This window comes from Poecilia latipinna, unplaced genomic scaffold, assembly GCF_001443285.1.
Source record: "Poecilia latipinna isolate Pla-1442-1.1 unplaced genomic scaffold, P_latipinna-1.0 Scaffold912, whole genome shotgun sequence".
Classification (NCBI taxonomy): Eukaryota; Metazoa; Chordata; class Actinopteri; order Cyprinodontiformes; family Poeciliidae; genus Poecilia; species Poecilia latipinna.
This window is the reverse complement of record NW_015113528.1, coordinates 81,890-94,080: the sequence shown is the minus strand read 5'-3', so window position 1 is coordinate 94,080 and position 12,191 is coordinate 81,890. Positions and strand designations below refer to the sequence as shown.

At 43.6% G+C, this 12,191-nt stretch overlaps 1 protein-coding gene across 3 annotated transcripts in view; it reads right to left on the bottom strand.

The window, feature by feature from the left end:
- LOC106957525 (partitioning defective 3 homolog B-like) overlaps positions 1-12,191 on the bottom strand; it is a 130,550-nt gene that overhangs the window by 72,032 nt on the left and 46,327 nt on the right. For all 3 annotated transcript variants that reach the window (XM_015048907.1, XM_015048905.1, XM_015048906.1), the window contains 5 exons: positions 11,363-11,820; positions 9,372-9,511; positions 9,031-9,159; positions 2,940-3,125; positions 579-740 (listed from right to left, as the gene is read on the bottom strand). In XM_015048907.1, coding sequence (XP_014904393.1) covers positions 579-740; positions 2,940-3,125; positions 9,031-9,159; positions 9,372-9,511; positions 11,363-11,820 — 1,075 coding nt within the window. The remainder of the gene's footprint in view (positions 1-578; positions 741-2,939; positions 3,126-9,030; positions 9,160-9,371; positions 9,512-11,362; positions 11,821-12,191) is intronic.

Here is a 12,191-nt window from a genome sequence, read left to right as displayed (position 1 = left end):
GAAATGTAGCCAGATATATATTTTTTATTCCAGTTGTGTAATATGTCAAATTTCTAATCAACATGTAGGACAGCTGGCTAATATCTAGGCTGTAGTTGCATTTTTCAAGTCTAAAACTATAACAAGCAACACGATTCTCAGCTGAATTATAAATATTACAAATTTTCCTGCCAAAACGGCGGTATTTACTTCTAACACGAAGTCTTTGAACAGAAGCAGCTGAGGATTTCATAATGCATAAGCAACACTGAATGTTTCATTTAATAAAAGTCACCAGACGAAAAGTAAGAGCAAAAGACGTGGAAATTTTAACATGATGCCCCACATTTACGGAGCTTCAAAGCAGAGGGAAGTGGCAGAGGCATATCCAGCTATTATAGAGTACACTTCTTTTTAAAATTCAAACATGGCTGCATTAATTTGTCATAACAGCATGATTTGTTTTAATTCACAGAACTACAGAGTGAACTTCTTTGCATTTGTGTTTCTTTTTACACAAGAATATGCTGTAAAAACAGATTTATTCAGACAGGAATACAGTAGTTTTCAGCAATACTATGAAACGATTTTAGCCTCACCTGTCTGGATGACCGGAGGACCACGAGTTGGATGGTTCCCCGCATGTTCCCCTCTGACGACATGGACCGAATTAGCGTGTCCATGGCGGCCTGGTTGGAGCGCCCGAGCAGCGACTCGCCGTTCACAGCGATCAGTTGGTCGTTCACGTTTAGCCGACCGTCCTGATGTGGAGAAATTAAAGGAATACTTTATTGGGTTACTGCTACATCCCATCAAAACAAAGTGAAGTTTGTGGTTATAACAGGACAAAATGTGGCAAACCGGCTAAGGGCTGTGATATATTCTGTTACACAGAATATAAAATAGGAGAAATGGGATAAGGCACTGATTAAGTTTTAAAAGCAGAAAGTGAAGTTAGAAACTGGAGGGAAGCTCTGAAATAAATGTGTGTGTGTTTGAGAGATGGAAAAGAAAATGAAAGAATGGTGGGAGAAGGCAAGAAAATTGTGGAGTTAGCAATCTACTGAGAGCGGGAGAGCCATGATAAATACATAGAGCAGCTAATGGAATAGCCTCTGTGGGCACTAAATCACTTCTAAGTGTTTTAAATAGCAGCCTTTTGTAGAGAGGCATCGCAGAGAGCTGCCCTGCAGGGACAGAGGGAGGAAGAGATGGAAGCAGGCAGGCAGAGGGAAAAACAGGAATAATAACGATGGAGAGCCTCCAAGACGCACTGGAGTGAGTGTGTGGAGTCATGAGTGCCCTATTATGGTCAGTGCTGACCTCTGACCCCACTCATTAACCAGGCACCGCCTTGGCTGACCTTAAATCTATACCAACAAGAACGCACAAGAACATGTTGCTGCCTGTTAGCACAAACTCAAACCAGTCAGAGCTGTGCGAATTTCTGACTGTTTCCTCTGTGTGAGAGTTTAGATTTATGGCCATAGCCCGACCCAAACATGACCCGATATTATTGATCGGGTCTGATCAGGGTGATGCCTCTGCAGCACGTTTAATCCTACAGTACATCCAACACAGGGTTGGACTTTTTTTAAAGGCCAATCTAAACTCTACCATGTAAACTGTGGCGGCTTCAATTTGGCTCCCCAGCATGATCTTTGGAATGATCAGGGACGAAGTTAGAAGAAGTTTTTTAAATATAATTAAGGCCTGGGGCCTGACTGTCCCAAAAAACTTCCTTAATGGAAATGGGTTGGATCTCTCCATGACTCGTCTCCGTCTCCGCCCTGTTTCCTCTCAGCCTCTGTGATTGTGTCAGTCAGGCTCAGGGGAGATCCTTCGGCGCCGCAGAGATTCATCACAGCCCTTAGCCGGTTTTCATTTGCATCCATCAACACGGTGGAGGAGATGCACATTTATCCGTATTGTGTTCCCGCTGAGAGCCCCCCGCTTATCTTTCTCTCTTTCTACAGCTCGATGATGCTCCTCTCTTCCTTCTCTTCTTTTTTTCCTCTCCCATCTCATCCCAGAGACCTATTTCGCAGCCAGCCGGAGATCTTTTGCTTTACTAGGCCGTTCTGTCTGAACGCTATCCGCCTCAGCAGCTGTCGGAAAACTACTTCTAAGGGAGCTTCTGGGAGCCGACGCCGTCTGGCTGTACTGATCCCAGACCAGCCGTTTATCTCCAACGGCACAGTCGTCTCTGTTCCCGCTTGTCGCGCGGAGCAGATCTGGGAGCAGGAGAAGTTTTGAGGCGAGGAAAGGGGTATCGAGGCCAAGTGGAGAAATCTCCAAAGTGTTTTTTTTTTTTTTTCCTGACGCACTCAGAAGTTGGAGAGAGTGCTGAGTGATACAGATAAGACGGCTGCGGTGCTTGTGCAGCGAGGCCACTAGGGGTCAACGGGTGTCAAAGATCAAGGGAAGCAAGAAGGGAGGAGGGACACAGCGGCGGAGAAAGACAGGAAATGAGTCGGGGGAGATGAGAGGAAACGGAGAGATGCAGAGGAAAGAGGGAGGAAGAGTCAGAAGGAATAAGATGGAAACATTTGAAACTTAGACTAGATGTTAAATATTTAACAAAATTCATGCGTTTCACCATTTTCAAGTTGTTCGACTGTTATGAACTTCTAGAGGTGAGCAGCTTGGTTTCAGAATTGGTTGCTGTATTGTGTTTTTTTCAGCAACGCCTCGTTGCTGAAATGTGTTTCACAAATAAACTTGACTTAAAACTGTGGATCTTGCAACACAGAATATTTGCCTATTGAATATATTGTATTCAATATATTCTGGAAAATGACAGAAAAAGGAGTATTAATGCTTTTGGGAGACTCGGTTTTTCATGTTTTACAACTTTGGACACCAGTTGAATTGTTTTTTTTTGTTTTCTTTTCTTTTTTAACTGCAACACTTCGGATTTGGTACAGTATGTTTCCTGGATCGTCTGTTTCCCAGCTCACCTTATGCGCAGCCCCTCCGTGGATGATGGACTTGATGAAGATTCCCAGATCCTCTCCGGTCTCCCTCGACCGGTTCCCCTTCAGGCTGACGCCCAGGCCGGCCGAGCCCGTCTCATTGAGCGGGATCTCATACATCAGCTGCTCTTTTCCTTCCTCCATTGCTTGACTGCTCCTCTCCTCCCCTTTCTGAAAATATATTTATTTTTTATTTTTTTTAAAGAAAAAAGAAAAAGAGCTTGTAAACAAGCCACAAATCTGAGCCCGATACTCCACGCACATAAAGCCAGCTTAACATCATAACCCCCGTGCACGATACCCGATTACTGATGTGGGAGTACCATATGCGGCTGATAAGGTGTCTGCCAACAGTACATTGATTATATTTAACACAGGAAGCCAGAAAACATGAAGGAAGGAGGAGAGAGACGGATTAAATAGTCAGATAGAAGGTGGCTGCGGGGAGGAAGAAAGAAAGAAAGCCACTGTAGCGAGGTTATTCCATTTAGAGATGAAAAGTAGACGGAGAGAGAGTCATTTCTAAAGGAAACATAATAACCTTTTCATAGCTCCTCCTGAAGCACAGTGGGGGGAAGGAGGAGGAGAATAAAGGGGGAAGGATGGCAGAGAGTAGCATTTAAAAGTAATAACCCATCCCTGAGGTATACCCACTTCTTCTCCCCCCTTACTCTGCATTTCATACAAATCTCTCAACCCACTGACTCCTCCACCTGCCTACTTCCTACAGGTCTTTTTTCCACATCTTACACCCACCCACGCCTCTCATCCACTGCTACTTGATGGGAGGAAAATGACCGTGGCCGGCAGCAGGGAAGGGGGAAAAAAAAAGAGAGGAAAGTAAAATGTCTATCATTAACGGTTGCTAATGCGCAATTTAGTCTCCTTGAGAAAAGGGTGGGTTCCCCTCAACGCTGATCGTTTCAGAGAGGCAGAGGAAGGTTTGTTTTTTTGCGTGTGTGTATGACTTTGTAGGGATATACAAATATCCATTAAAGTGCTCATACTCACTTGTCGCACATCTGAGGAGGCCCCGACGGGATTGCAGGAGCCTTACGTCAGACACCTTGATCCGAGAATTCGCCACGCCGAAGGACGAGTGCGTCCTCTTGGATGGTTTTGCAAAAAAACTCACGGCTACATGAGCTCCCCACTCCAGTTTTGCTTATAATCTCACAGCCTCTTTTCCTGTCAGATCTATTCCTGAACTGCCGCGGCTTAATTAAAACAACAGGCTGTCGAAGCCTTCAGGCTGGGAGGGACACTCGGCCCTAAAGTGTGAGTCGGAGCTCTCAAGTCACTAAAGGTAATGGAGCGAAAGAAAATCCTGAGAAGCTGTGACACGCTGATCCATTTAGTCCCCGGTTTTCACCGCCGTACAAGTGGGTGCTTATTAATTGCAGGCTAATAGACTGTACTGTGATTTTTTGACGGTAACTAACATTCTCTGGGTTTAGAGCCGAAGACGGGCAGCAAAGGGGAAACTTAGGGTTTGAGTGGGGAAACATGATGATCCAGTCGTGGGTAATTACATGAAAGCTACACTCCTGTATGGGTTAAAGAGCTGAAGTTCCTCCAACAAGAGACACAAAGTCAGACTTTTTAAAGAGTCGAATGAAAGTACAGATCTGCCTAGAGCAGACAGAGACAGAACACCACTTGAGGTGCAGACCTACTACACTACAGACAGACAAATGAATGAATGAATGAATGGATGGATGGATAATGGGTAAGTGAATAAAGACTAGATGAATGAACTATAGATTGGAATATATGGAAGGATGGCTGCATACATCTGGGAAATCCAACATTTTATTTTATTTTTTTTTATTTCATCTTTCTTAATCGAGGCTCCTACTCGTCATATTTTAATGACAAAAAGCAAGTGACCAGAAAGTCTGGAGCCAGATCCTTCAAGTAATGAAAAAAAGGGATTAACTTCAAACATCCATAAAAAAAAAAAACACTCCTGAAAACAGAAAGTTCTGCAGGTCTTTTTGCTGATACCATCTAGAACCTTCACATGTTGTTCAATACCTTTGCCAAGAAAATGAGATTAATCAGGCAAAATGAGTCCTTCAATAGTCTCAGGATCTATTTTCTGCTTCAGTCTAATTGGAGACTTTCAATCACAGCTTATTTTTATCAACAAGGGATTTCAGGGTGACATTATTTAAAACCAGAAGCTTTCAAAAGACCTCCCTGCTTGACAGACACTTGAGAGGATTCAGGTGGCGATGTGGGAGGTTTAAAACATTCTGTTATTCTGCAAATATACTAAAAGGTGAAGAGGGCCAAAGCAGAGCAGTGGGGTACGACAAAAACGTTTATTTGTTGTATTTTACCACCGATTTCCATGTATTTACACAACCAAGTGGCTCGCAGACACACAATCGCAGTCTGCAATAACTCCCCTGATGCCAGTCTCCTCGGGGGCAGATTGGGTGGCCGGGACCCCTCCTCCATTTATCATTTATCGTTAGCCCTCAGCAATGGCTCTTTAACAAGCTTTTAGTCAGAAGAAGAGGCCACCCTTTTCAACACCCAAATGAGGAGACAAAAAGGAGCTTTTTTTTTAACCCCAGGGTGGGTGGTGAGGAGTATGCGAGGAAGAGGGGGGGGGGGGGGTGATACACAGCGATTACACACAGAGGCTTTTGTCGGTGAGGATTTCTAAATGTGGGGTTTCAAAGCATGGAGGATTAGCGGTGAGAGCGACATTCAATTAAGATGAGATCTCTCCGCGCATGACGGCGACGACGGAGCTGCCAATTAATCGCATTAATGTCTTCCCTTTTCGCAGCTTTACACCTTTACCTCAGGATGACGAGGAATGACAATAAAGGGGAAAAAAAGACAGATTGAAGGATAATTTAGGCGGAAAGAGAAAAAAAATAACTCAAAGACTGACAGGATGAGAGAAATAAAAATAAAAAGAAGAGGATGAAAGGGGAATCCTCCCTTCCTTTCCTGTGAGATGACCCAGTCTTGCTGGCATCAGAGGGTCAGCCATGTGCGTGTTGACCCCCACCGTCCCCATTCACTCCACACAAACACTTCCATCAACCACTCGACAAAAACCCCAATCGTAATAAAAACCTAAAACAAAAGAGGCCGTGTTGAAAGAGAGAGAGAGACGCGGATGCAGAAGTGCTGACAGGAAAGAAGCTGTGATTAGAAGTTATCACTTTTTAATTACTTCGACAGTGAGAGCGACTTAAAGGGATGTGGAGAAGAAAAAAAACGCTGTCTTTTGTGTCCTTATAATGAGGCTAATTCACAGGCTCTATTGTTAGTCGTTTGAATAAAGAAGACTGCTTAGAGCTTTCGGTGATGCAAGCTGCTTATGGATCACAACTGAAATGAATCAATCAAGTTCAGAAAGTTCCTCTGAAATCTACATGATTTCTAAACGATTAAAAAAAATCTACAGCAGTTAAAATGGAAGCATCTTTACAGTTCGACGACGAAGAGTGCAGTCAAATCGCTTATTAGTCATACTTGCTGCAGAGCTTTTGAGACGTAAATGTCAGACTAAAATATGCCAATAAATACTAAACAGTTGGCCATGAAATTTTGTGCAAACACTCGGATTTCCTCTGAGGATTAATATGAACGTCTTCTGGTCATCCCTGATGCAACCGCTTTTTTCTTGAGTGAAATATCTTGGCGGCTGCAGCTACATTTGGCTTTAAAACGTTTCAGGCCCCCCCAATAAGATAAACGAGTGCATTCTAGCAGCCATGTTACTTTTTTTATTTAAAGAGCGAGGCGTGCAATTTAAATTAGCAAACAGATTTTTTTTTATATCTGCTTTTCTATTCGAATATTGAAAAGATAATGTAGGTCCTCGTCTCTAGTAATTTTGAAATTTTTGGCTGTTTTTAACTCTAGCTACTCCTCAAATAGTTGATTTGGTGTAGACATTTCACAACTTCTGACCATAAAAGCTCATCAAATACAATCACTGTGCTAACCTAGACGAGCTAACCTAGACTAGTCAAGGACAGAAGTAGGAGCACAAACCTTCCCCTTAAACACAGTTCAGACGTGGTTTTCCTGAATTTATTCAAGTCTTCATCTGGTATTATTTACTCTGGCTGCGACAGAAAAACATGATCCAGCAGAAGAGAAAATTAGACCTTGATTGATGCCATTAGCTCAGGCTGTACATTTATTATTTGTAGCAGCGATAGCAAAGTTAGCCAAGGAAAACGAATCATTGTGAAAAAGCCATTAATCTCTACAGAGGCTTCATGTTAAACTACAGTAATGAGCTTATTTGCTTGATTTAGTTGAACAAATACAGACTGGGATACGGACACATCGTGAGTGTTTTTACTCGATATTATAGCCTCAAGACTACATTATTGGATGTCAGAAAATGTACACACACTAATTAATTTGCAGGCACTCCTGATAAAGAGTAAGAAGCCTTTAAAAAAGGTATGTTTTACTGTTTTTTTAACTGAATACTACAACCTTTTTGATACTGATATATCTAAACAATGGGAAAAATAACATGCAAAGTGGTGTTGGTTTTCAGTAGTTTGCACAATTATTTACCTTTTTAATATCATCCCGGAAACCTCACATTCATAATCCAGGACTTTGTTTCTCTGGTTTACAAAATGACATAACACCAAAATCATTTCCATTAGCTGCCGACCATTAGGTAGAATAAGAAGCCATTTTTATTTTGGCACTTAATACTGAGCATAAGATAAGCATAGGAGGAAAACTTTGGGTCCATAATTGGGAACAAAATGGAAGGTGGATGTTTTCCAACTTAAAGTCCTTATCTATCACCAATTGTCTTGACTGGACATTTAGTTTGTTATTGATCTCCAAACTCTGCTTCCTAGATGTACATTGGTAACGGATTTTGAACTGAATATTGATCAGATTTGGAAATCGTATGCATGGCATATTTTGTGGGCTAAAGCCCAACTGCCCAGTTTTTTTCATCTTTTTAAGTAGGGCGTGTGTTTGCATGCGATTATCTTTCCCTGTAATGTTCCCCGCATCCCTTGCACTTTTCAACACAGTGGCATAAAAAAAAAGTGTTTCAGTGTGTGCTTGGGGGGGCCATCCTAACATCTCTGAATCTGAGGACCGTGCTGAAGGAAGATGAGGAGTAGATCTCACGGGGGCAAAGTCAGCTTCAGCTTCCTCTTATTTCTCCTCATCTACCTCCCTCCACTCCTCTTTAAATCTCTCCTCTCATATGCACAAATACCAGCAAGTGTTAGAATGAGGCTCTTCAAAGTGCACTTGTTATGCCAAGACTGCCGGGCCATTAATGAGGGCAAACTATTTTGGGAAGCAGTAACTTAGCTGTTTAAAAAGACGTGGTGTTTTCATGTGTGCGTGCATGTGTGTCAGCGAGCAAAAGAGAGAGAGAGGGAGAGAGGGGGAGAGAGAGAGAGCACTTGTGTTCAAGTTTTTATCAAGGACTTGGAGATTCTGTGTCTGTGTAGGTGTGAATATGCATCAGTCACTACAAAGTCCCACTCAGAGAGCTTTGAAGTGTTCAGGATAACCACAGAGGACAGACGGGTGGGAGGAAGTGAAAACATCATTTATAGTGAGCCGGAGAGTTTCAAGGGGTGTGTGTATATATACGTTTTAAAGAGTGTTTATTAAATGTCACCCTGCGACGCTGACCTTCGACACCCTTGGCGGTAACAGGTAAACTGTCAGCGAGCATGTCAAAAAAGCGAGGACACGCTCCCCGCGTTTCCTCTGTGCGCGCGTGACTTCCTTTGCCATCTCTGTGTCAACAAACCAGAGGGGGACAGGAAGGTCGGAGTGTGGCCCGGTTGGGTTTGAGTGTGGCGTTGTGTGGTGCGAAAGGGCATGACGAGGTTTTCTCCTTTGGGAGAAAGTGAGGGAAAAGGCACAATGCGAAGGAAATGCATGAAAAAATAAAAACATTCACAGATGAAGATAAGGCAAAAGAAAAAAAAAAGAGAGTGGAAGGAAGCATGAAGCACACCCAGGATGCGGTATGATCGGTAAACGCAGCGGTGTGAAGCTACAGCAGGACACGCGTGTTGTTTTTGCTCTCCATTACCAGCTCTCGGGGCAGGAAGACGTCCTCCTGCCGGGACACCAGCACGGACACCACCTCTCCCTGCTTGGTGCTGCGCAGCATGCCCACCAGTTCCTCCTGGGTACGGCCGGTCATGTCCACTCCATTCACCTATACGAGATCATTTAAGAGCAAATATTTACACAGTAGTTCTTCTTATTCAATCATAGAAGTTGGTTTGTAAGTAATCTCTTAAAAAAAGAAAAGTAGTTGCGCCGCTCAGCCAGCAGGGGGGGGATGGAGTGGTCATGTGATTATTTTGCCTGCTTTTGCTGTTCTCTTCTCCTCTAGACAAAAGGGATGATGCCCAATGTGTGCTTTACCTCCAGGATGCGGTCTCCAGGCTGCAGGCGGCCATCTTTGATTGCTGCGCCTCGCTGCAGGATGTTCTTAACCAGAATTGGCCCCGGCCCGTGGACTGTCGTGTCCCTGGTGACCACGGTGAAGCCCAGACCCTCAGTGCCTGGCGGGGAACAAAACAACATCAGTGTAGGGTAATTTTTGTCCCTTAAATAAGATGATTCATTATCAGTTTAAAGCCTTAATGAAATTTTCCCTTTCTTCACTTTCATTTCCCCATCTTTTCTGCTGAACACTGTCTTTGATTTTAACATCGTCATCCACTTTAGCTATTTTTACGAGTCCGTTTCCCTAAGGGGTTTAGATGCCAGGCTCTGCTGTGGGAGCCACTGGGAAAAAGGCTCTTCTCCTAGCTGGATTAGACAGCCTCTGCCTTTAATTTCACGTGTGAGCAGGCCGATCGCTGGCTGATGAAGGGAGGAAAAGGGAGGAGATGGAAGAGAGGCGTGGAGAGGGACGGAAGACCCTTTTCTGACTTCCATCCTCTGGGATGTGATTTGGACAAAGATTTCAAGAGTTTATGTCGACTTGCTTGTGTGGTAGAGCCCACACACACACACACACACACACACACACACATACACAACCATGAGCCTGCACCCTCTCGCTCCTTCACGGCCCCACAAGCCCCAAGCCATGAGTGAAATGTGCCACGCTCGGCGTCAGGTTGTGTGTGTGTGGGAAAGCAAAGCCGCCGTGGCATACTAAAGACGGTGAGCGATGCTATCTGCTCTCCAAGCTAAGCCTCTGCCTGCCCTACATTAGCGCACCTAAACCTCCCCGCCTGCCAATCACGGAGAGAAAGACGGCATCACCGAGGGAGAGGGTGTTAGAAACCAAATAATATCCCCTGCTCTGATCTTACGTCAGGTGAAAAGGGATAGAGGGAGACAAGGGAGAGGAAAAACAAATCAAACAAAGAACAGGTAAATGGAAAAAGGGGAAAGAAATGGGATGGAGTAAAAGAAGCTAACAATGAAACAGTAGTGAATAGAGCTTTCAGCTGAAGCCCAATTTCTTCTATCCATTCATCTGCTTTGCCCTGGATGCCTGTGGTGAGAATGTGTGTATATGTTCTTGCGTTATCTCTTCGTTCTTTTTACTTTTTAACAACACAAAACGCTGAATGTTGTCAGAAAAAGACTTTTAAGAACGTCTTTGTTTGCCATCACCAGAACGGAGAATTAAAGACACCGCAGTATGTTTCCTAGTCCAGAGTTTCTGCAAGTTCCACCAGCTAACATTTAAGACTTTTAAGGCATTTTTAAGACCATTTTGAGTGGAATTTAAGATCTGTACAAACTAGCTAGCTAGCAAGGGTATATTAGCAGCTAGTTAGCATTAGCCTCAGTCATCTCAAGTCAGAACAAATTGAAAATGTGTGTGTCAGACTCAAACTGCTGCCTGACACAAAAGTCCTTATTAAATAGTTTTATCAAGACACAAGTTGAGACCTGAGAAAAACATTTTAAAGGCCAACGTACTCTTTAAAATGGATTTAGGACATGTTCATACATAGAAGCCAATGACTAAACACAAAATGTAGAGTGGAGGTAATATATCAGCACTGGTCTTGTATGAACATGCAAAGCATCTTCTAATAAAAAAAAGAAATTGATTACAAAAACCGCTATAAAATTTGTACTTTTAAAACTGATATGTCTTTTTAATTAGACCATTCCTCTGGACAAGAGATGTCTCAAAGGAAGATCACTGGTGCATGCAGCCTCCTTCCTCCATTTCATGTGTAAATAATAATCAGCTTCTGTATTAAAAACGTATAATGCAAACATAGCAGTTTAAAATTCTGGAAAAAAAAACAGCGCTTGTTACGACTGCAACCTCATTTTGTCGACTGTTTGTCTTAAGTCGGCACAAGTTTATCTTAGTCTTGACTGCACCAATTACAACTGGAGTAAGACATCACTTTGAGCAGATTTAATATGAGGCGTACCTTTCCTCAGGTCAATTTTTACCCTCTTGCCACCTTTCTTGTTTGCGAGGTTAGAAACCCCGGGTGCAGCAGGACTCTTGTTGGCCAGCGGGCTCTGGCTGCGGGTCCAGGGTGGAGGGGAGGAGCTCGCTGTCTGAGCTGGAGGTGTGGGTGAAGCTCTCTCCAGAGACCCATATTGGGGCTGAACTGGCGGTGTGCTCTGCGGGGCTGGCTCTGGAGTCTTGGGTCGTGGGTCTGGCTGCTTCAGCTCCACTTTTTGGGTCAGTTTGGTTTCGGCTAGAGTCTCAACCGGAGCGCGGAGCACTTTTGGACTCATGGCCTTTATAGGGGAATCTTTGCCGTCGCCAGTGAAAAGCTGGCCGATCAGCGTCTTCTCATAGCGAGGCTTGCTGCCTACAGGCACAACCTCCAGACGCACAGTAGGAAACGACATGGCTTGACGGAACACCTCCTGAGACCTATTGACAGGAAAAAGTTGATTTATCTGTAGGTTTTTTGTTATTGCTTATTATCTCATTTGACACAATAAGGCATCAAATAAATGACTCGAGATTTTTATTAAAGCCTTGTGGGGGAAAAAAAAATGAGCAGATGAGAGACGTGGCACGTCAGCGTACTCGCACACAGCAGGCTTTGGGCAGATGGCACAGCAGGGTTTATATAATTCATGTTTGCCTTCAAGTTCTTGTTTGCTCATTATATACAAGCTATGAAGTGATCAACATACTGGGACTCACTCTGGGTAATCTGGTCCCACCACATGCTATATATTTTTAATCCTCCCAACTTCCACATAGACTTTTGTTCTATTTTACCCATCTTCATTCTC